Raw genomic sequence first — 24,707 nt, 5'->3', positions numbered from 1 at the left:
CAAGAGAGGGAGCCATTCTTAAGTCAAGGGGAAGGGAATTCCATAGCGTTGGTGCCACTACTGAGAAGGCCCTGTTTCTTGCCGCCGCCCCACGTACCTCCTTAGGCGGTGGCACTTGTAAAAAGGCCTTCCCTGATTACCTAAGAGGACGAGCCGGATTGTACGGAAGTAGGCAATCTCTAAGATACCCTGGCCCAGAGCAGTATAGGGCTTTAAAGGTCAAAACCAGCACCTTGAATTGGGCCCAGAAACGAATGGGCAGCCAATGTAGCCACAACACAAATTATAGCACAAATTATAGCACAAATTATAACACAAATTATAGATTTGTATTGCAAAAGCAATAATCTCTAGCATGAAGATTGAGCAGTATGTATATTTAGAGAGTGTCAGAGAAAGTCCAACTGACCACAGCAGTGTCAAGTGGACAGATTTAGGGAGATGGGGAGAGGAGAATTGACTCGCGGTTGGAAAGTTGGAGAGCAGCCAGGTCAGTTTGCAGCAAATTCATTGGAATAGTTGTCAGAAGTGCCCTGCACGTACAGAGGATCTGATATTGTTAGGACGTAACCAATCTCTGTGTTTTTGCTGCAGGAGAACCATCTCAAGGTTATTCAGTGGAACTAAACTGTGGCATTGGGACCAGCCAGGTGACACTGGAGCTAAACCACACCTTAGAGTTGGGCTGTGGCCTGGCTCCAGTCGAGCAGCTCCTCAATGTTACTTGGAAGAAGAATGGGCTTCCACTCGTGGAAGAGGAGAACCTCTGCATCCTCCCCAATGGATCTTTATTGATATCATCAGCCCAGAGGGTTCTAGATGAAGGCAACTCTCCTGGAGGGCCCAGCGTGGAGGGCAACTACTCATGTGTCTCCCACGGCCCCTCAGGCTCTGTGGCTGGCCAGACCGTGGTACTTCGTCTCTCAAGTGAGCATTCCATTTATCTCTCTGAATTTCAATGCAGAAGGTTTTTTTTTTAAAAAAACAACAACTCAGTTTTTATTATTTTGAGAAAGGAGGAACACAGATTTCAAGCTGTCTTGGCTGTAACTATAGGTTTGAAAGTGTGTGCAGTTTTGCCAGCAGACTGAGGTGGTCAAGCTCTTAATCTGGACAACCAACCTTTTCCTCTTGTTCTCAGTTTTTTTAATGGTAGTGTGGTGCGTGAGCGTGAATGCACGCATAAAAGTGAGAAAAGTATGAAAACATAGAGGGACATGAGAGGGGTTTATAGCGTTTTTGCCCCATCGCGGTTTGGCTCCCAGTTGCACTGCCCTGTGCATTATTTAGAGGACTTTAAAAAAGCTGCCATTGGAAGTTGATTGCAAAGCAACAAAACTTGCCCTTCCCTCCCAGACATTTACCCCACCACCTTCCCCCTCCTGCAGATTACACTCTCCTCTGTAAGTGGTGAGTGTATCTGTGTGCAATAAAGTGAAGCACTCTCTTTGTTGCAGTTGCAGTGGGGGCCAGTGGTGTAGCTAGAGGGGGTGCAAAGCACTAAGCTTTGCAGGGAGCCTCACCACAGTGTGCAAGGGGCCGCTCCCCTTCGGAGCCATTCCAGGCAGGGGGAGCAAACGGGCATACGTCTGGCTCCGAAGGGGAGGGGAAGGGACCTCTTGCACGCTGCAGTGAGACTCCCTGCAAACCTTAGTGTTTTGCTCCTTCTCTAGCAACGCCAGTGGTGGAGACTGTCCTGGTGGGTGGGTGCAGTCTGTCCACCCCACCCATTTGGAGTCTCTGCTGTATAACTGACCTCCCTCTGCAAATGCTCTCTCTGCCATGGCATTTCGTAAGCAAAAGATGCAGGCTTTGCTAGTACAGATGAATCCACATCAACATCACTTGCTCATAGGATGAGTGATTTAGAACCTGAGCAGCATGTCCCTTATTCTAAACTTGCCTCTATGGTGATTCACAAGGTGGCCTTTAGGCAAGTCACTCTCTCTCGCTTCAGCCTCTACCTTTCTGTCTGCGGTATGGGGAGAATAATACTGACCTTCCTTTCATGGTTGTTTAAAGGGTTGTAAGAAGTTAGCATTTGTTGAGCGCTTTGAGCCCTGGGAAAAGGAACTGTGTTATGTGTCATAATTACTATCATGTGGCTTATGGGGAAACTAGTTGCCTTCCTTTGGGAGCCTCTCCAGTGAGCATTTGTTCTGCCACTGCTTTTTGACTCCTGAGGGGCCAGAACATCTTCATGGTGATGGTTGGGAGCTGCCTGCTGGGTTGTTTAGGCCAGGAGCACTCTTGGCGCTTGATTGAGCCTTCAGAGAAGGGGAGTTCAGGGTCTGAGGGAAATCCGTCTCACAGCAAGCGAGACGTGATGCTGTGTTCAATCAAAGGGCTTGTTTTTGTGCAGGAGGGATCATTGCTCATGCTGATTTTGCTAAGGGGGCCTGATGAATATTTGGTGTTCTGCTGTGAATAGCTGGAAAGATATATATAGATATGTAGATCTATCTGCCTGCCTGCCTGCCTGCCAGCCAGCCAGCCATTGTGGAAGAAAGGCAGGATATAAACCAAATCTAAAATGAGAGGGAAAACCTTTCATAGTGCTTGCCCAACCCCTACCTAAAGACTGATGATCCTCTAGACACCAGTCTCTACTGTCCCCATCCCACTGCCTAAACCACATCCAGAGAGCTGCGCCAAAGATGCTGACTTTACAGTGGCTCCCAAATGGCCAGTTCACACATGACTGTTGATCCCTCAGTTACCTGCAGCAGCTGGTGAGTTGTGTGTATGAATGAGATGTCACAGGTCAAGCACCAGAAACAAAACTTTTCATCTCACACAGGGCACGTTTTTCTTTTCTAGTGAAATTTGTTCACCCATTTGCCCCTGGATGACTGGCAGCTGCGCTCTCCAGGAATGTGCACGTAAACAGGCACCAAGGGGACCGAGGTGCCTGCCGCAGAAAAGGGCATTTCCCTTTTCCCCTGAGATCTTGGATTGTGTGTGAGAGAGACAAGACCAGTTTTACCGCACTCCTGAGTGTGATTCTTGTTTTGGGAGTGAAGTGTGCTGGGTTCAGATCCTGAAAAGGTGGAAGAGGGGCACACCATCTGGGGGAAGCTTCACTTGGCAAGTACAAGGCCCCAGATTCAGCCCCTGAGCCTTTCCAGTGAAAGGACCTCTTGTAACCTGGTTGGGAAAGACTTTCTTCTCCCTGAGACTCTGGAGAGCACCTGCCAATCAGAGGACACAGGATTATTATTATTATTATTATTATTATTATTATTAACAGTATTTATATACCGCTTTTCAACTAAAAGTTCACAAAGCGGTTTACAGAGAAAAATCAAACAACTAGTGGCTCCCTGTCCCAAAAGGGCTCACAATCTAAAAAGATGCAAAAAGAACACCAGCAGACAGCCACTAGAACAGACAGTGCTGGGGTGAGGTGGGCCAGTTACTCTCCCCCTGCTAAAAAAAGGAGCACCCACTTGAAAAAGTGCCTCTTACCCAATTAGCAGGGGTTAAGGGGTTAAGCAGGATTGGGCTTGATGTGCTCACATGGCAGCTTGAAGCAGTCATACCCTTCATTGCACTGGGTGCATCAGCAAAAAGCCTCCCAAAGACTTTCATAAACGCATCCCCTGTTGTCTTGAATTTAACACCCCGGGCTTCCTTCCATCCTTGCTGGCCATCAAAACTGCAGAGATGGGTCTCGCACGGGTGCAGCGTACACATTCTCACTCTCGAGGCCCCGGCCCCATGACCTTGGAAGGAATGTGGCTCTCGGGTCTCCAAAGAGTGCTTGGAATTCCTCTTCCTTTCTCTGCACTGAAGGCAGATCGGCTCATATCCCCAGCTGCAGAGCCAAAAAGGGAGAGGCATTGTTAGCACCTGTTATTATGAGCAAAAGGGCGTGTGTGAGTGTGTGCGTGCAGTAGCATAGCTAGAGGGGGTGCAAAGCACTAAGTATTGCAGGCACCTGAATGCACAGTGCAAACAGCCCCTCCCCTCCCCTTCACAGCCAAGCATACGCCTCTGTTATGCTCTCGCCACCGGGTATGGCTCTGAACGGGGAGGGGCCTCTTGCATGGCGCATTCAGGCTCCTGTAAAACTTACCACATTGTATCCCCCTAAGTATGCCTCTCTCTCTCTCTCTCTCTCTCTCTCTCTCTCTCTCTCTCCCCCCCCCCACTGTATTTTCTCCTGAAGTGAAGTATCCCAAGGATAATTAAGTGGCGCGTTTATTATTTAATCATTGCCTTTTAAATAGCCTTTTGTCCAGGACAGTGTGCAAAGCCTTGCACATGTGAGTTGTCCTGTTTTATCATTGTAACAACCCCCCCCCACTGTATGCTCAGCTAGACTGAGACAGAGCCACTTAGCGGCTTCCCAAGGTCACCTTGTGCTCCTCACTGACTCAAGCCTTGACCTCATGTCTTCTTAGTCCAAGCTCAACACCCTGCCCACTCCTTTTAAATTCTCGAACTCTGGTGACTGGAATGCACAGGGCAGTAAAGATATAGCTTGACCAGCACATTGCTTTTTTAACCATTAAACTAGGAGTAAATGAACTGCCTCCCCCACCCCAGTTACCGGCAACACAACTGGGGGACTTGTCAGCAATCTAAATGTGTTTATGTGTGTGTGTGTGTGGGGGGGTGAAATATGTGGCGGCAGTGCTCCTCTGGGTGGCTGGTGTTGACCATTTTTATTTCCCAGAAGCCTCTGAGGAATGACATGACGTGGTGACATAGTGGGTTCCCAGGGGGTTTCTGGGAAGCCAAGCGATAGCTGCCAGCTGCTCCGAGAAACATTGCTACTGTTGCTCCAGAAAGGGCAACAGGGAAGAAAGGTGAGCTGGGAGGCCGATTCGGGATAGACTTTTCTCCTCTCAAACTCTGTGCTGAAAGTTCTCGCAGGAGAATATTCAACTTAGATGTAGACAAAACCAACAGGCCGCTGTGTCCGTGAAAGAAGCTGTAAGGAACAATTCTTTCCCTCTCCTGTCTCCCTTCAACCATCCCCCTTCACCTCCCGCCTCCAGCTTTGTCTCAGTTTTTTCAGCACCCGGAATCCCAAGTTGTGGAAGAAAATGGCACTGCCCGCTTTGAGTGTCGGATCGAAGGACTGCCCCCTCCCAAGATCACCTGGGAGAAGGACCACACGGTTGTGCCTTCCGAGCCCAGGTAAGTGTCCCTGGAATTGTGAGGGGGAAGCATCCCCTTGAAGTGATGGATGGACGGACAGTGGGACTTTTGACGGGAAGACTGCAGGCAGATGCAACTGTTTATTTTTTTAAAAACTTTTTGTTATGTCGTGCAAGGGGCTCATGGGCTCAATCGTCCCTGGCAGCATCTCCAGTTAAAAGGGTCTCAGGCAGCAGCTGACAAGAAAGACCCTTCCCTACCTGAGACCCTTGACTACTGTCAAGGGTACACAGTGCTGAGGGAGACGGACTGATGGCGACAGTTACCATTGCCTAGCAGAGGTAAGGAGGGGGATACTATCCATTACCGGAACCAGATGATCCCCCAAGGCTGTGCTGGCTCTATCAACCTGATGAAACTGGGTCTCTGAAGGACTGGCCGACTGGCAGCCCAGGAGGACTGATTGGAGAGTTTATGAGAGCCCTTGGCTTTGTGCAAGAAACAAAATATTAAGTCACAAAAATAGGAGGGCAGTTGAGACATGCTTCGGGTACAGGACCTCATGGTTTAATATGACAGCTTAGTAGATGTTGTGAGATTAGCTGCTCAGCTATTGCTTTTCAGCTCAGGTGGCTTGGAAATTGCTTTCTGCGTAACAACCCAACTGTAATTCTTGACTGCCGGTCTTGCCTTCTCTGGACCACAGTTGTGCGAGGAAGGTTTACTATTTTGTGTGAATGTGTGTGTGTTCTTGTAGGATTGACTCGTTTGGTTTGGAAAGGAACTGAGGAAACCTTATGAAAGGCAGGAAGGATTGAGGGGGAGCAAAACACCTGATAGCACATTGCAAACATTTGGGGAAAGTGAACTGGGAGGAATTGCGTGAAATTGATCGGCAGTAGAAGGTCACCCGGTGTGGAAGTTGTGATTTCCTCATGTCCGTTTGATTTTCACAGGTTTATTGCTCTCCCAAACGGCGTCCTCCAGATCATAGACGTGCAGGATTCCGACGCTGGGGTGTACCGTTGTGTGGCAGCCAATAAAGCTGGGTGGCGCTATAGTTCTGATGCGGTTCTTAGCATCCTGAAAGGTAAGGGGCCTGAGCAATATCTTGGCTATTCACGGTTTGGCTCGCTGGAGATTCTCAACCCCTCTCCAATTCAGCATCTGGCAGATAAGATTAATTAATTGTCCTGTGGCCCACGATTATCGAAATGTGACTCTGCCTGGTAAAATCTGAGGTTTATCCTTCTCATGTTGTGCTTGTACAACTACAAGTTGATTGTGGCAAAGCAGAAAGTGCAGCTGTGTGGGTGATGACCTGTCTGCTCCCCAGCTTAGACTTATGACTCGGAGGGCAACGGGAAGCATGCCATCGGTAGCAAAGCGCTAAGTTTTGCAGGGAGCCTCACCACGGTGTGCAATCTGTCCCTCCCCTTTGGAGCCATTCTGGGCGGTGAGAGCAAAATGAAGGCGTTTGCTTTGACTGCCCGTGTTCTCCATCCTGCATTTGCCTCCCTTTTGCTCCCCCTGCCCAGAGCTGCTCCGAAGGGGAGGGGGATGGGCTGCTTGCACGTTGCAGTGATGCTCACTGAAAAACGTAGGCCTTTGAACCCCCTCTAGCTACGCCACTGCTTGCCATGACAAGTGGCACCGCGGACATCTGGCAAACATTGTGTATGCTCCGTTTTGAACCAGCAAGCTTCGGGTGTAAGGTGTCAGTATTGTGTGTGTCTTAAATTAGGGTCTGCTTCAAACCTAGATGCCTTTATTCCACTGCCATCAAGAGTAGCTCTTATTCAATGGGGGTGAGCTGGGGGACCATTCAGAAGATGTCCAGAAGGGCTGCTCTGCTTCTTCAACCCAGCCAGGGCAGACGATCTGAAGAACCAGTAAAAACCTAGGTGCCCCATATAACTCTGCTTTGGGCTTGCCTTACTCCACCTTGATTCACCACCTTTCCTCCCAGACCACCTTTCCTCCCACTCTTTAGAACTCAGTTGTCCGCTTTGCTTTGATTATGGACCTACCTCCCACTCCAGATCTCTGTCCATTACTCTGAACCTCCACTTCTGGCTAACCTCTCTGTGGTATTCCTCTGGCCCCTTGGATTGCTATCTTCCTGTTTCAGCACCTGATGCAAATCCTGGCTGAGGGTGGCCAGTGTGCTGGTGACCTTCTTTTAGAGGTGGCTTCCCTTTTCCTAAAACACAAGCATAAGTTCAAGGAGAAAGAGTTGCATCTTGGCTTATCAGCTTGGCGTTTTGCTTCTGGTCCAGCTTCTGGTCCATCAGTTTGGAACTGATTGTAGGGTCCAAGAAGTACATCTTTGACTGATTCAGTGAAGTTAGGGAAGTAATCCGGGCTGAATCTACGTCAGACATTCGTTACGTGACATTACGTGAATCTACGTGACATTCATTACGTCTCAGTCAGTTTCACTGTTGCTAATGGAGATCCAGCTGCTTTTTGGCCCTGGGAACAGCTCACCTCCACAGCTTGATGCACTATCAAAGAAAAGGTGATGGATTCACTTGCACGTGTTGGTCATCATTCCCCAACTCCTTCATTGTTCTGCGTTTTGCAATATGAAAATGTTTCATCATCTTTTTGTATAATTTGACTTGTTTGTTTTTTTTTTAAACTGCTAAATACTAAAAGATGCTAAATGGGGGGGGGGGGTTGATTAGAAGCTGAAATCTGCTCCCTGTCCCGCCAAGCCTGGCATGCTCAGGAGACCTGTGTTTCTCCATCTTCCCCAAGAGTTCCTGCCAGTACTTGGCATGTGTCCGTAAATGAAGCTGCCTTCTCTGGCATCAGATCATTGGTCCACGGAGCTCCATATTCTCTGCACTGAGAAAACTGCCAGGTTGTGTGTTTCCCTCCTGCCCCCTGCCCCTCCCCCTGGCGCCAAATGTGTGGAGATGATGTGACAACAGGCACACACCTCACTCTCTTTTGCAACTGCATATTGCAGGGAAAGCTTGGTAGTGGGGTGGGAGGGAAGCTGTCCCCCTCAACTGGATCACCCCAGAGAGAGGAACCCCAGGAAGATTCTGGATAAAACCCTGGTCTTCCCTGCAACATGACTCAGAAAGCCCTGCTCTCTGCAGTCATCCTGCCGTGTTTGTCCTTCATGAGGAAACCCTGTCCAGTCCTCCCACCCTTTGCCAGGCAGAAGGAAGGCAGCCAAGCAGGGTTTTAATCGACAAAACTCATCTGTGGATGATGAATGCTTTGTTTTGGGGTGTTTTTTTTCCCAAGGGACCCCCGTGACCGTTGACATCTTGACGTCTCTGGCAGGTGGCTGATTCCCTTCCTTTCTCCTTTGTTTTCTAAAGGGCACCTGGGCAGCCAGTGGCTTCTGGTGGGAAACCAGTTCTGTGGTTGATATTTAAAAAAAAAAAAAGAATTTAGTCCTGGGGAAGTCACTGAGGTTTGGCCGGGGCTTTCTACTCATGTAAATTTGCAGGCTGGATAGGACCCTGTTGCTGACAGTGCCTCAGTCTCCTTCCCGCATGGTGTGACATCATGGCTAGTGGTTGCACCAGCATCACCCCCTTAGGGAGTTTGGGTGCAGGAGGAAGCAGCATCCTTGTTTCCTCTCAAGTGGTCTGTGGCTTCTGGAGTGCTGGAAGCAGAAACCCTGAGCATCAACCACTCCCATGCCACAGAAGTAAAATGGGAAGAGCAGCATTTAGACAAAAGTGGGCTCCACCAGCTCCCCATCTGAACATTTCTTGGGCGGATTTTACTTCTTCAGATTGAGTGTCTTTCCACAGGGGCCTCCCAAGGTGGAGATGGGGTGTGGACACAAACATTTTGATGGATTGACAACAAGCTTCTACAAGTATTGAGGCCGAGGGCTACCCCATCGCTTCCTGGTCAGACCCCTGAGAGGGAGGAATTGGGTTTTGAGCAGGGCCTGTTGGGGCAAAAGACGCTTTTGATGAACGAATCATTTCACTGCCCCATTTTCAGTGGCACAGTGGTGCCACTGTGCTTTGGAGATTTGAGTGGGACTGGGACCCTTACCAGTGGCAAGTGCAGCTTGCAAGAGGGTTTTCTAACATCTTAAACCCCTTTATTTTAACATTTGCTTTCGTGAATCTCAGATGCTTTCTGGCTGTGGCTGTGGCTGCTGGCTGCCATTTTGCTGCCTCCCCAAAGACTTGGTCAGTGCTTGTTCTAAAGGCCTTTGAGGGGAAAAAATAGTGGTTGCTGGAATGAGCACTTCGGCTGCAAAATAGGCGAGAGGTGAGAATTGGTGCGTTGGCGACCATGTTTGTGCCCTTAGCCAGAGAGGACTTCTGACTTGGCACGAGTCCTCATCAGTCAGCAGCTCTGTTGTTGGTTATGTCCGCTGTTGGTCAGGGTGGAAGCGGCTGGGAACGGATGTATCTCAGATATGGAGCCAGAGCATTAGAAGAAGTTAGAAGAGCAATCGCTTTCCTGAGGCTTTGGGTAGGCTGTAAAGGCTGCCACCTCTATCAGGCTGAGGGGATCTTTCTTCCCTGTGGTTGTTTAACCCGTAATGGTTTTACTGTTGGTGCTCATTTTTAAATTATTTGGCGATGTTATTTATAGCTGTGCTCTTTAATGCTGTTCTTGCTGTTGTCACCCTCTCTGAGCTACTTGGAAATGCAGTATATCAGTATTTTAGATTGAAGGTTGGGGAGAGAAGGTAGATCAGGCTTTCCTGGTAGGTCTCTGTGAGCAATTTGCACCCGGTCATCAAGAGCTACTGACACCAAGTGGTTTCACATTTGCAATCACAAGAAATGCTGCAGTCACAGGCATAGTAGAGTCTGAGTCTCAGTGTACCCCAGCTGTAAAATGGGACCTTGTGCTTAAGTGTGCTGAGACAACTTGACGTTGAAAATTCTCTGCAATGGCTGGCCTTCTGCCAAACTTGTTTTTCAAGGCCAGACTAGATGTGGTACGAATTGTGTCATTGACCTGTGTGCAGATATTTTATAATGGTAAAAAGCAACTGTGCGTGGTGGGGAGGGGAATTGGGATCGGGACCATAGAAAGGGGAAGCTTTCTAACCCTTTACCTCAGTGCCATGATCCTGATTAAAGTGATCTCCCTGCAGTTATTATTGGCCCCCAGAGGGAGGTGGCTGTGACCCAAATTCTCCCCCCTTACTCCTTTCTTGATTCCCCTTCCCCAGTGGCTCTTATTTAGTTTTAAACAATGAACGCACAAGGGCCAACTGTGGGATAAATGTTGCATCCAGTGTGGCCCAAGCCTCAGTTGTGTCCACATGTGCAATAGGAGCATTCAGTGGCTGTCTCTCACTGATCTTTGTGGAGCTTTGCTAGCCAGTGTTGGAATTTTGTCCTAGTTAGAACGTCTGATCTGCAGTAACTTGGGTCTGGATTTGTACTTGCAAATGAAAGGTGTTACAGCATCTGTTTCATGGGGTCAGTAATTGACTCCACCCCTGAGCCGCTGTTTTGCAGCTGGTGGACCTGGGAGCGCTCATGGAAAAGCAGATGCATTCCTGCGAGTCTGGGGTCTGCCCATTCCCTTTGGTAGCAAGCAGGCAACTGCATCTGGCCAGTTTCCCTCCTTTCAGGACCCAATGTAACCTGGGTTCCTGCCCTGACTGCTTGCCACAGAGCATTGGGGCTATCTCCTAGGATCTGCACCTGGTCCACATCACAGTGAATGCTATCCACTCTTAGTCAGCTCAGTTTTGTGTGTGAGCCCCCAGAACAGGAGTGTCTGGACTGAGAATTCCTGCTCTGTGCTATTCTTTTGCTTTGCCTTCTCTCCCCCCCCTTTCTGAGTTGCATCTCTTTTGATGGGGGGCTGCTGTTTCTCTTGGGCGAGAAGCAGGCTGGGTCTCCCTGGAAGGTCACGGAGAGGTGTTTGCGTTCATGTCGGCAGTGGGGCTTTTGACAGGACAGCAACTGCAGCCGGGGTTGTTGCCGTGTGAGTGGCAGATCTTCCGAGCACGGTGTAAATTTCCAGACGCTCCTTGGGGAGCTGCATTCCAGAGGGGAACAAGGATCTGGGGGGCCTTTACAAGCCGATTTCTTTCACATCCCTGAAATGGAAGTGTTGTTTTCACATGGAGAAAATACCTCTGGGGAGGGTAGCCCTGGTCATGAGAGAGAGTTCCCCTTCAGACCTCAGAGAGGATGAGCCAGAACTTCTCTACCTCTCCTTTTCCTCCCTACAACATGAAGCAAAACATTGGCCAGCCATAGAGTCTCTCCACACAAGAACATCCATGCAATCCAGCCGTGTTATCCAGGGCTCTGTGTGTGTGTGTGCCACAACTTGGCAGCAGCCTAGGGGTGGGGAAGCATGGGATGTGGGTATTCAATGCAAAGTTCAGCTTCCTGGGAATCTCCTTTTTTAGTAAGTTCCTAGTCTTAACTGTTTGGAAGATGTGCCTGGAAGTGTCATCCCACAGCAGAGGATGGAGGCCAAGTCAGATTTCCCAAAGTGGAGGGTCTTGTATCGCCCTCATCCTCTGCGCTGATGAGCCGAAGGATGATGCTGTTTGCAAAATGGCGAATACTACTGAATAAATTACTATTACTTCTTAGTATTTGTGTATCTTCAGGATTAAGAGTACATCACATATATTATATGCATCTATTGAATGCATTATGACACACTCTAAAGCAGTTGTCTTTGACCATTATCATGCCACGACCCCAATAAACAATAAGTTATGTGACTGGGGACCCACCGTTAATCCCGCCAATCTCCTGGGACCTTATCCATCCACCCCTGCCCCCATTACTGCCCACTCCCTGCCCCCTTTATGCCCTCTCAGCACTGTTCACTGTAACCAAATATTTTTATTAGACAGGGCAGAAAAAGTTACCATGAAGCCTAGCACTAGTGAAAGCTATTTTAGAACAGTTGCCAAGAACCTGAGCAGGAATGGGCCACAATCTCCAGGTACCTGAAATGGTACACCTTTCACCTGGTGGTGCTTTTGACCAGTGGTCTTCAACCTTTCTCATTTTGTGAAAGTTGTTGCGACCCCATTGAATCCCAACCCCAAAGCTGAAGAACACTGCTCTAAATTAAGTATCATGCCCATATTGCAGATGGGGAAGACTGAGGTGGGGTTGTAGGGGTGAGATTTGAACAGGAAACTTCCCAATTTGTAGCTCAGTCTCTTGGCTGCTACACTACATCACTTCTCAGAAATAAAATTATGGGAATTTGTGCAGATGGCATATCTCCGCAGTGGTAGAGCATCTGCTTTGTTTGTGGAGGGTTTGCGGGTTTGATCCCTGGCACCTGCAGTTAGAAGTGTAGTGACAGGCCTGAGAAGGCCTCCAGTGGAGAGCTGGTACCAGTCAGCATCAGCAACATGAGGGGGGATTGATGAGCTGAGTATCTGACTCGCTAGAAGGCAGTCCTGTATCAGAATGCGTGTCCTGCATGGAGAAGGTCTTGTTTCTGTCTCTGGTGTCTCCAGTCTAAAGGACCCCAGCTAGCAGGGCTGAGAAGACCTCACTCGGGGATAGTGCTGAGCTGAGAAGAAGCTGCCACCCCTTCCACATGGATCATGCCCCCCCCATTAATTCTACAACATTCCTTTTATTCACCAAAGGAAAATATCTGTTCTCTGCTTCCAGCTTCAGCCTGATGCTTGTATCTTGTGCAAATATTTGATGGAGAAGTGTGTGTGTAGGGGGAGTGTTCGGTGGGTATCGCCATAGTGAGCGATTAAGGCTGTCAGTTTAAATGATATCCTGCCGGTGGCAATCTCTCGGTGTCATCTCCAATAACGGCATATTAAATCCCAACTCGCAAGGAACGTATTTGCCTGCCAGAAGCCCATGTGGCAGCAATATCACCCGTGCCCGTTTCTCAGCACATCTGTCATTGCCTTGATTTCAGCTTCAGTGAGACGAACTCCCGGGGACAATCTCCTGCCATGTTGGGGTTGTGGGTGTGCCACAGGGTGCCATGTGGCTGTGGAATTCTGCAGCCCAAGAATTTGCAGCTCTCTTCTGGTGATGCAGGACATCTTGTGTGGACAGAAGGAGGGAAGGTGAAAGAGCACATGGTGGAAGGATGGAGAAACACTGATAGCTAGAAGCTTGAAGGTTGGATGCCCAGAGTCACAGGGAGAATTGTACAGAAGACCTGAAGAACTTGAAGTGTCTGTAGCATGCAGTTGAGTAGAAATCTGAATGGAAATTACTGTAAATGGAGGAAACAGTTTCCTGGGTTGCAGGTTGACAATCTAGGATCGGGATGGTGCAGGAAGCAAGGTAAGCAGATAGGCTGTTAGGTCAACAGCAGAGCAAGGCTGAATGCAAGACCAGTTGTTAGGCCTATACTGTGGGATTAGAACCACGATGGAATTATGGGTAACTAGACCACCCTGCAAGTTGCCTTTTTTTCTATTATTGTATGTGCCTATGCAAAGGATGCTTTCGGAGATCTGGTGTAGCAGAAATGCTGTGAGCAGCAATCCAGGAATTTCCTGGTGGGGATTTCACTTTTGCCATGAACTTGTTGGGGGGCCTTTAGGCAAACCACACCCTCTTGGCAACCCCCTCCCAGCTGTGATGGGGATACTAATACTTCCTTTACAGGGTTGTTGTAAGAATAGCATCAGCATAGTACTCGAGAAGCACTTTGCACCCTCATAAAGCAGTGTGCTGCTGGAGGCAGCCGGACAACAGCCAAACAGGCTCCCTTCATTTGCTTGCAAGGCCAGACCAGTCCTGACGTATCCTGATAACTCTGCAATTCCAAGTGGAAAAGTATGAAGCGACTTGCAGTAAAAACAGGTCAGCTGCCCCACCCTGTCCAGGAACTTCTCCATCAGTTGTCTGTCTTTGATTTTTTTAAAGACCTGTCCTGCTGCTGCTTCTGTTTTGCAGATGGCAGAGAACAAAACATCCCAAGCTTGATGAGATCCTGGGCAAGTTGGTTGGGGGAGGTTTGCATGACCCCACTTGTGTCGCTGAATGTGCTGGTGGCAACCAGGATGCCCAAGAGAGCTGGTTCTCCTTGCACCCCAATTCCAAGTTAACGGTGACATTATATAGAGTCAGTCTCAAGAAAGTTGCCTCATCGGAGCCCCACAGGTGATGACGGAGGGCGCCCCTTGTGCATTCCGCCAACGCTCTGCTTCAGACCACTTGAGTTCAGGCGCAGCTTGCTGGTGAAGGGGAGGTTGCAGGAGGGGAGGAGACAAACCCATTTGCTGCTCAGCTGTCAGCAGCCTGAGACACCGAGATATCAGACAGCCCAGCAGTGCTCTGCTGTTGTGCCGTGAACTTTCTCACCCTTTTTCAGCAGGAGGAGCTTGAAATCGTATTCAGCCCTCGAGAATCTCCCCTGGGAATAGATTCAGGCTTTCAGCAGCTGTTCAATAGAGGCGGGGGGGGGGAGAAGAGTCTGTCCGTGATTTTCTGCCATTATCCTGTAGATTGCGCGGGGGTCTGTGACCACTGCAGAGCTTGAGAAACTGTGCCCTTGTCTGGACAGCCACACGTGGGCCCTGCCTTGGAAGGGAACAAAGGATCTCAAGCAGACAAAGATTGGGGGGGTGGCATGGATGGATGGACATTTCATTCATTACCTTGTAATTAGGTTTGCAAGCTTTAACCTATTTAATTGGGAGATTAATCAGTGAAAATTGATCGGTGAGGGGCAATTCTCATCAGAGTGAAGCATGCTTTTGCTTATTTGCTGTGCAAGAATTTTTATTCTCAATTTGTTTTTGTTCGTGAAGCACCCATTCTCCTTATTTATATGTTGCTCCTTATATGTGTTTCTTTCGCTTCACCCCATTTGTTCTTCATGGGTTTGATTTTTCCTTTCTTTTCTGAAACTCTTTTAGCTGCTGCCTCAGTGACTCGCTGTGCAGCTGCCTTTGGCTAAAGAATTGGCCACAATGCTCTGGATGCAATTTGGTCTTAGGGTAATGTGGAAGAAAAACTGTGGCCAGCAAGGAAAACAAATATGGCAGCCCCAGTGGAGGTGGCCATTTTTTTCCCTAGGATGCTCTAGATCAGTGGCTCCCAAAGTTTTTAGAGGCCCTAGAGGCTGCTGCGCAATTTATAAATGCCAGGGAGTGTGGCTATAATAGTGATTGTTCAGCAGTGTTCCCCCACCTAGCAGCAGCTTGTTTAACCCTTGATGCACATAGCCTAATCGGCCCTGTCTCACGAACCACCCAAAATTGGGTCGCAACCCACTGGTGGGTTCCAGACCCACAGTTTGGGAATCTCTACCCTAGATCGATGTAACACTTCAGGGATTGTGGGAGGAAAACATGGCAACTGCTGCAAGGCTGCTGAGTGGAGAGGGTCTGACACTTCTTTTGGGGTTTTAAATAGGAAGAAGAAAAGCGTGTTGCACAGGCTGGGGTCTGGATGGGGTGACAAATGTGAAGCAACCACTTGCCGTCCTTTGTATTTGGAATGAATGACGCTGAACCAAATGGGCCCACTACGGTTCATTTTTCATTCACTCTGAAAACAGATCCACATCCCTAGTAAGGAACACAACTAAGGGTAGCCTTTTCTTCTCACAATGGATGGAGACATTTCTGTGCATTTTTAGTCAGAAGCAAGTTCCATTGTGGTCAGTGAGGCCTTCTTTCAGGTGAGTGTCCTCCATCGAGCACGAACCTGTATAGGTTTACTCAGAAGTAAACCCCATTTGGAGGACATGCTTAGGATTGCAGCCAGCTACATTATCTTGCACTTCCTTCAGGCTCTCCAAAAGACCACTGGTACTCAGGTTTTGGTGACTGTTTAAATCGAATTGAGCCAGGACTTGGCCCATTTGGGAGAAAGGCAGACGGACACTCTGCCGCATATTCTGTTTACAGCTGAGAAACTCTCCTTACAGAGTAACTGTTCAAGGTTGCATGACTTTAATGTATGGCCCCATCTTACTGTTTGTGCTCAGCACCGAGAAGAGGAAGGGGCCTAAAAATGGGCAAGTACAAGGCTTCTTGCCTAGCTGATGCAGCAAAGAGGCATTTGTAATGCTGATGAGCACTCTGGTCAAAGTAGGTCTTCTCTTTGCACTGCAGCCTTGACAGGCTGCTGTCATTTCAGCGCAACAGCATCTAGAGCGTCATCCTACTTCTCCCCACTCTGCTTCCACCTGGTGGACAGACGTGGCCTTTGGCAGGTGCCAATGGCAGCCAAGAACTTGAGGGGAGTGTGTGTGTGTGTGTGTGTGTGTGTGTGTGTGTGTGTGGGAGAAAGATTCAAGGCCTGCTGTGTGCATAACTCCCTGTAAAGAAAGGCATTGTGTCAGCACTGTACCTGGAGAAGGTTTAAACATGGGGCCCAAAGTGGACATTCCATGGACTCAAGTCCAAATCCTTTTATGGCTAGTTCCAAGAACCGCATTGCCCTGGTTGGGATCACTCATTTACTGGTGTTGATCTCCTTTTTGTTTTTTTTCTTTAACAAAAATGTATTGGGAAGCACAAACTGGTAGGCAAATAAAAGGGGGGGCGAGAAGGAGGGGACAGTAAGGAGGAAACCTGAAGAACCATGCAAATAAAGACATCATTTAAAAAGTGACTCTGTACACAAGTCAACAGGAGCCCAAGCAAGGCCCTTCAGACCCAGCTGCAGTTCTCCAGTTCCAGAATGGTGAAGGGGCTTAGCAGACTGAGGGTCTCTTTTACTGCTGGTTAGAGGTCAAGGCTACATTTGGAGGCTGCTTCAGAATGGCTCCATCTCTTCTCCTTCCCCACACCCCACCTTTTTTTCCCCCTCCAGAATCTCCTTCCTGTAATTATTTCACAGTCGCCTTCCTCCAGTATCTGCAGGCAGCTCCTCAGGGCCAGAAAAGACCTCTCTAGGTGTCCAATGGAAGACAATAACGCTCCATCGGTGACAAATATAAATGATGCAGCACATCATTTTTTTCTCCCAATGGCATCTTCATGGACTGTGGCTCCTGAGTGCCACTGAGCGTGCTTATTGTGTAGGAGGCTGTTTTAGGAGTTACGCATGTCCCTTGGAATAAGTGACTGGCAGTGGTGTAGCTGGAGGGGGTCCCTGCCACACTGGCTGCTCCGCCCCCCTCCAGCTACGCCACTGGTGACTGGGCTCTCTGGGGCTTGTTGTTGGCATCCTTCAGTCTCGGAAGACTATGGTATCGCGCTTTGAATGGTGGTTCTGGAACAGAGTGTCCTCTCCAGTGCGCGAAGCCTAGGTAAAGTAGGTATGGAGGAGAGGCTGTTATCCATGCAGCAAATCCCCCTCTCCACATCGCTGAAATGGTCCAATGGAAAGGCAGAGGCCAATACGGTTGGTTCCAGCGGCGTCGCAGGAGTTGCCAGAACGTGACTGTGTTCAGCCATGAACTGCCTCAGGGACTCCGGCTCCGGATTTTGCCTCGAGGTTGACTCCTGAAGCCTTTTCCATAATTGGATGTAGCCACAAGGCAGTGGAGGTTTGGGATCAGAGTTTTCCTTCTCTCAGATGAGCAGCCTTCCCAGGCTGACGAGTCCCATCTACCCGGTGGCTGTTTAGTCGCCTCTTACACAAGTACAGCCAAACTGAGGGCCTATTCTTATCCCCAGCCCCCAGGGACACCTGGATCTGGATCTGGGGCTTACATCAGAGTAAACCTGCCCTGGATCATGTTGCAGGGGCTGGGTTTTCTCTCTCTCAAACAACCCCCACCGCCCCTTGCAATCCTCTCAGTTTGTGATCCCATTTTGGCTACAGCGCTATCGGCAAGGGGCTGGCGATTTTAGAAATCGGGGGATAAATGTTTAGCACAAGGCCGTGCAGGTTTCAAACCTGCAACATGTGCCTGGTTTTTTTATTCAACCCTGAGGCCCAACAACCAGAGTCAGGTGCCTGATGGTGGCAAGGTGGACCCCAGTGCAAAATACTAATTCAGAAGGTAGAGCCAGTTCTCTGCACCCCATGAGTCAAGTCCTGAGACAGAAGTACAGATCCACATCTGAGTTACTACAGACCCAGAGATTTGAACTCTAAAGCAGAGCTGCACAGAGCTGGAGGAAGACAACCAGTTTATGTTCCTCAGACCAAGACTGTGAGATGTGCTTAGCTTGGCAGGGAACTGGAGGTTTCTTTTAACTTGTGGTTTTAAGGAATAGTCAGTTGTACTAGCAGCCTTAAGTGTAAAGTCTCATTTTTCAACTGGGTAGCACTGTGTCTTGGAGATACACAACATGTACGTCAATTGACGAAGCAAGCTCCCAGCATGCTCCATGCTTCTTATTTTGTTTAAAGGGACCTCATAAGGAAGGAGCAGAGTAGGGGCTGAATCACAGCCTTCTACGCAGTTTTTTTTGGGGGGGGGGGGGTTGGTGGTGGCTGCCAGGACTGCATCCATTTTGTTATTATATTTACTGGGCACTAGAAACCTTTGCCGATCTATCTGTGGCCACTCAAGATCTACCTTGTGCCCAGCTTTGGTTTAGCAGCACAAAGATAGTGCTGTTGGGAGACTTTGGTTCCCAAGGTGGCTGATTCCAAAAAATCAAGGGAGGAGCTCCACACATCATGGGAAGTGTTTCCTAAGGTCACCAGTGTCTGGGAGTGTGTCAATGTGGTGTGGTGTACTGGGCCTGGGCGGGCAGCAACGCAGGAGGCACTTTTGGCAAAGTCTCAAACTCTTGACCTGACACGACTCATGAGCTGCTGTGAGGATGAAAATGGGATGAGCATCTGAGTACCTTGGAAGGGTGGGATGAGGTGCAGAGCCGCGTTCTCCAGCATTGTGTCACACTGCAGCATGGAACAGAGACTGAAGTGCTCAGTGACAGTGGTAATCAGAGGGAGAGTCATTTTTAGCCTCTACTCCAATATATGATGTTGGTGGCGTGCCCTCTTCGACAGAGCTGCCGCAGGGAGCTGCACGGCTTGCCTGAGCATTACATCCCTTTGTTTGCGCCCCACAGGCTGTATCCCAAATACTACTGTAAAAGGAAAAGTTGCACTGAGAGAAAGTGGAACTTAACAAAAAGGTTGGTCTGGATAAAGTTCCTTGATTTCTTGATCTCTTTTTGAAGAAGCAACCCTGAAATTTGTCGCACTAGGTCATGAGCCACCCACAGCGGGCGATGTGGCCATCGTCGTTGCCCCGGAGAACACCACGGTGGTGGTTGGAGAGAGCGCCGTGATGGAGTGTATGGCATCTGCCAGTCCCACGCCATTTGTCTCTTGGATACGGGAGGGTAAATGAAGAGGATCATTCTTTTGATGCCGAGAGGGGACTTGGGGGTCCATCAGTGGCATAGCTGGAGGGGGGCGGAGCCATACGGCTCCGTTTTGCTCCCCCCGCCGAGAATGGCTCCAAAGGGAGGGGCTTCTTGCCTGCCTCGCTGAGGCTCCCTGCCAGCCTGAGCGCTCCGCCCCCCCTCCAGCTACGCCACCGGGGGTCCATCTACATTTAGGGTGTATTAAAAGGGGAAAGGACTCTGGAAGGCTTTATTAGCTGCAGCCAAATATATGGAGATACTAGTGCTTGCACCAGCCAGAGTGCCGGCCAAGCGGGGTTTGCCAATTAAAGCTAAAGTGATACAAAGCATGTGGTTTATTTAAGTTGTTTGATATGTAAAAGATATGAAGTTCTAGTTACTGGATGCCTTTTGATCTAAATTAGTCGCAGCCCCTATGGAATGACGCCCCCAGCTTGAAAGGTCGGAGCAGAAGAGTCGGGTCTTTGACGGGTCTTTTGTAGGGGCTCTACAGAGCTGGTGGTAATTCTGAGGCATCTGTTGGCGCTTTGCAAAAATAACTCTTAGGTTATCTTTAGGATTAGGAGATGTGATAAAGATCACTGAAGTCACTTGGGGGGAATGGGGCCCAGGGGTGTGTGTCTCTTTCAATGAAATGTGGCATTTCACAAGCCGTCTTCTCTTCAGTAGGGAAACTAACCAAAGACTTAAGTTTGGCACGGATCAAATGAGACATAATTAGGGTCTGTTGAACATAAACTGTTCAAAACCCAGTTTTGAAACCTGTATCTTTGTTGTGTGGATCAATTTTGATGTACAGTACTTTTGTATATACTGTATTTAGTGATCTTTAAGTGCCTGTTGTGTAAATGTGTCCCTTGCTTAATTAAGGGGCATTGTGCAGTCCTAATTTGGCTTTTATACACAACAAGTTGCAGATCAGAACAACTCTGTAAAATCTTGACCTTGAAGGAAACAGGATGCTAAATTGGATTAAAAAAACTTGATGCCGTAAGCCTAAAATACTAAGGACGTGATCCAACCAGAGCGAAGAGTTCTTAAGATGATGGAATGCCATTTTTAGTATTGGTATCCAGCTGAGAAATCTGGTGCTTTGTTTTTCCTGTAGATGGGGAGCCTATTTCCACTGACGTGATTGTGTTGGGACGGACCAACCTCTTAATTCCTCATGCCCAGCCTCGTCACTCGGGAGTTTATATTTGCCGTGCCAATAAACCCCACACTAGGCATTTTGTGACCGCTGCTGCCGAGCTCCAAGTCCTTGGTGAGAATGAAAACACTGTTTTCTATGCAGGCCTGAAATTTTCCAGTTGCTTTTGTACTAATTCTGGCAGAGGACTGGGTTATTGGAAAATTGAACTTTAAGTTTCTGCAAGGGCTGACATTTAACACGGCCAAAGGGAAGGTGCAGTTCTAAGATTTGTTTGCTCATTTAATAGCTTTCACTCTGCTTTTCTGTTTTTTTTTTTCCTCCAAATCTATTTTCACAGATAAGATGCCAGACAACATGGGCAGCTATCAGTAAAGACACAACTCAAACCAAGCCATAACAATAGAATTTTTCTTAAATCTCTCCTCCAAATAACTTATGTGGTTGCTCTATTCTACTAACCCTGAGTTACATAAGAACGTAAGAACAGCCCCACTGGATCAGGCCATAGGCCCATCTAGTCCAGCTTCCTGTATCTCACAGCGGCCCACCAAACGCCCCAGGGCGCACACCAGATAACAAGGGACCTCATCCTGGTGCCCTCCCTTGCATCTGGCATTCTGACATAACCCATTTCTAAAATCAGGAGGTTGCACATACACATCATGGCTTGTACCCCGTAATGGATTTTTCCTCCAGAAACTTGTCCAATCCCCTTTTAAAGGCATCCAGGCTAGACGCCATCACCACATCCTGTGGCAAAGAGTTCCACAGACCGACCACACGCTGAGTAAAGAAATACGAAATATTTTTTTTGTCTGTTCTAACTCTCCCAACACTCAATTTGAGTGGATATCCCCTGGTTCTGGTGTTATGTGAGAGTGTAAAGAGCATCTCTCTATCCACTCTGTCCATCCCCTGCATAATTTTGTATGTCTCAGTCATGTCCCCCCTCAGGCATCTCTTTTCTAGGCTGAAGAAGCCCAAACACCATAGCCTTTCCTCACATAAGGAAGGTGCCCCAGCCCCGTAATCAACTTAGTCGCTCTCTTTTGCACCTTTTCCATTTTCACTATGTCTTTTTTGAGATGCGGTGACCAGAACTGGACACAATACTCCAGGTGTGGCCTTACCATAGATTTGTACAACGGCATTATAATACTAGCCGTTTTGTTCTCAATACCCTTCCTAATGATCCCAAGCATAGAATTGGCCTTCTTCACTGCCGCCGCACATTGGGTCGACACTTTCATCGACCTGTCCACCACCACCCCAAGATCTCTCTCCTGATCTGTCACAGATAGCTCAGAACCCATCAGCCTATATGTGAAGTTTTGATTTTTTGCCCCAATGTGCATGACTTTACACTTACTGACATTGAAGCGCATCTGCCATTTTGCTGCCCATTCTGCCAGTCTGGAGAGATCCTTCTGGAGCTCCTCACAATCACTTCTGGTCTTCACCACTCAGAAAAGTTTGGTGTCGTCTGCAAACTTTGCAACCTCACTGCTTAACCCTTTCTCCAGGTCATTTATGGACAGGTTGAAAAGCACCGGTCCCAGGTTGTAGGCCAGGTTGAGAGACAGTGACTGCTAATTAAATGCTAACTGAGCTCTTCTCCCTCACAGCTCCTCCCACCATCTCCCAAGCTCCTGAAACCATCTCTCGGACCCGGGCCAGTACCGCCCGCTTTGTCTGCAAAGCAGAAGGGGAACCATCTCCTGGCATCCACTGGATGAAGAACGGCGAGCCCCTTCTGTCCAACGGACGGGTGAAGGTGCAGAGCAGCGGCACCCTAGTGATCAACCAGATTGGGCTGGATGATGCTGGCTACTACCAGTGTGTGGCGGAAAATCACTTGGGGATGGCGTGTGCTACTGGCCGGCTCATGGTTGTGGTGCGGGAAGGTCTGCCCAGCGCTCCCCAGAGGTTGTCCGCCAGTTCGCTCTCCAGTACTTCTGTCTTGGTATCCTGGGAGCGGCCAGAGCAAAACAACGAGCAGATCATTGGATTCTCTCTGCATTATCAGAAGGCTTTAGGTACGTGAAGACGCGCTGTTCATGTTATTTTAGTTATTTTAAATACCTTCAGGTCTACTCCTTCTGACCATCAATGTGATCTTGTGCCAAGGCTGTAACACTTAGTTGCATGATTGGTTCACTGAATTCATTAAAAATGTTCCCCTGATTAATCAAAGAAGCCTTTCTTTCAATTGCTTTTAATATTATATTATTATTGTTGGCGTCCTTCAGTCTCGGAAGACTATGGTGTCACGCTCTGAATGGTGGTTCTGGAACAGAGTGTCCTCTCCAGTGCGCGAAGCCTGGGTAAAGTAGGTATGGAGGATAGGCTGTTACCCATGCAGCAAATCCCCCCTCTCTACGTCGCTGAAATGGTCCAATGGAAAGGCAGAGGCCAATACGGTTGGTTCCAGCGGCGTCGCAGGAGTTGCCAGAACGTGACTGTGTTTAGCCACGAACTGCCTCAGGGACTCCGGCTCCAGATTTTGCCTCGAGGTTGACTCCTGAAGCCTTTTCCATAACTGGATGTAGCCACAAGGCAGTGGAGGTTTGGGATCAGAGTTTTCCTTCTCTCAGATGAGCTGCCTTCCCAGGCTGATGGGTCCCATCTACCCGGTGCTTTTAATAAAACCTGCTAAAAGAACCAGAGCCTTGGTGGGCAGGCATCACCTTCTGTCTAGCTCAGGAGGGAATGCTGTTTCTTACATGATGCCTGCTGCAACACACGTGTGCATCTTCTACAAGCAAACAGAATGTCTTTTATTCAGAACTCTGGGTTTTATTCAGGTGCAAATTAAAGGGATGTGTCCATTACGCAATGGCAGAGCCAAGAGAAGTTCCCGGGTTCAGTTCCAGTCACCCCCAGCATAGACAATCTTGACCTCGACAGACCACATTTCTGGCTTGGTGTAAGGAAACTTCTACATTCATATATAATAGATTTAGGCCCAAATCCTAACCATCTTTCCAGCACTGGCATAGCTATGCCAACGGGATGTGTGCTGCATCCTGCAGTTGGGGGGGCAGTCACAGAGGCCTTCTCAAACTAAGTGAATATTTGTTCCCTTACCTTGGAGCTGCATTGCCCTTATGTTGGTGCTGGAAAGTGGGTTAGGATTGCATCCTTAATGGATTAATTAATTGATTCAATAACCATAATCATAAGCATATTTTTGAATGGGTGCCAACCCTTATTTGTGTAACCAAACTGTGATCCTGTTCACACTTACCTGTGGGTAAGTTCAGCTGACTTTCTTCTGAGTGAACATTCACTGGATTGCACATTTTTAAAAGCCATCCTCCATTTTTGTACTGATGGTTGTTGAAGCACAAAGAAAGAGGAGACATATTTGGAATAAAATGCTCATTTGAGCCACTTAGGACTTTCCGGTTGCTCCAGCTATTTAGCCTCATTTAACTGTTCCAAGGTTCACGCCTGCAGTTTAGTGTCATACCCTGAATGCTGGGTTGTGTTGATCTGGAACTCCAGGTTAATTAAGGCAAGATTTGTCACTTTCTCCTCCTATGCTCATGGTTGGAAACGTGGACTGAAATTCCACATCACCTCTCCATGTGCATGGAAAGCGGTGGAACAACCTCAGCTGTGAGTCCAGGAGGGTGGCTGAAACAAGGAGGAAGAATGAGCTGGAGCTTTTGTGAGCTCTCGCAAGAAGTTAGTTTGAAGAAAGGACAAAACTTTCTTCTTTTTTTTGTCTGACAGCGTTGTGTACCTTCTCTAGGCACTGACAATGTGGAGTACCAGTTTGCGGTGAATAACGACACAACGGAGTACCAGGTCAAAGACCTGGAGCCCAACACCAGATATGTTTTCTACGTGGTGGCCTACTCGCATCTCGGAGCCAGCCAGATGTCCGCTTCCATAGATGTTCAGACTCTGGAGGATGGTTCGTAGAATAGGAGTGGAAGGAATTTGCCCCAAAAGCTTCCTGATGACAGGACGTCTTTCTCTGTTACTCACAGAAAGATCCCTGAAAAGGGAGGGGGTTGTTCTTCTAGTCACTGTTGTTACTGGCTTCTCAGACCTCCTCAAAGCTAGAGTAGCAATCAGAGTTGCTTGGTGGGGAATAGCAGTACAGAAGTATCTGTGGAACTCCTTGCCATGGGATGTTGTTCTGACCAAATACATGGTTTTTTAAAAAAAAGATAAGATACAGTAAATATATTCACCGCCATCAGCTACTGGTTGTAGTTGCAAGAG

At 48.4% G+C, this 24,707-nt stretch overlaps 1 protein-coding gene across 1 annotated transcript in view; it reads left to right on the top strand.

The window, feature by feature from the left end:
• Positions 1 to 441: 441 nt before the first annotated feature.
• Positions 442 to 24,707, top strand: part of IGDCC4 (immunoglobulin superfamily DCC subclass member 4) — a 48,680-nt gene continuing 24,414 nt past the window's right edge. Inside the window, exons 1-8 of the mRNA XM_066635371.1 lie at positions 442 to 490; positions 595 to 927; positions 5,007 to 5,148; positions 6,066 to 6,199; positions 19,157 to 19,294; positions 20,427 to 20,582; positions 22,097 to 22,507; positions 24,229 to 24,393. Coding sequence (XP_066491468.1) covers positions 442 to 490; positions 595 to 927; positions 5,007 to 5,148; positions 6,066 to 6,199; positions 19,157 to 19,294; positions 20,427 to 20,582; positions 22,097 to 22,507; positions 24,229 to 24,393 — 1,528 coding nt within the window. The remainder of the gene's footprint in view (positions 491 to 594; positions 928 to 5,006; positions 5,149 to 6,065; positions 6,200 to 19,156; positions 19,295 to 20,426; positions 20,583 to 22,096; positions 22,508 to 24,228; positions 24,394 to 24,707) is intronic.

The sequence above is a fragment of the Tiliqua scincoides genome, chromosome 8, assembly GCF_035046505.1.
Source record: "Tiliqua scincoides isolate rTilSci1 chromosome 8, rTilSci1.hap2, whole genome shotgun sequence".
Taxonomy (NCBI): Eukaryota; Metazoa; Chordata; class Lepidosauria; order Squamata; family Scincidae; genus Tiliqua; species Tiliqua scincoides.
This window is presented reverse-complemented; position numbering and strand designations above follow the sequence as displayed.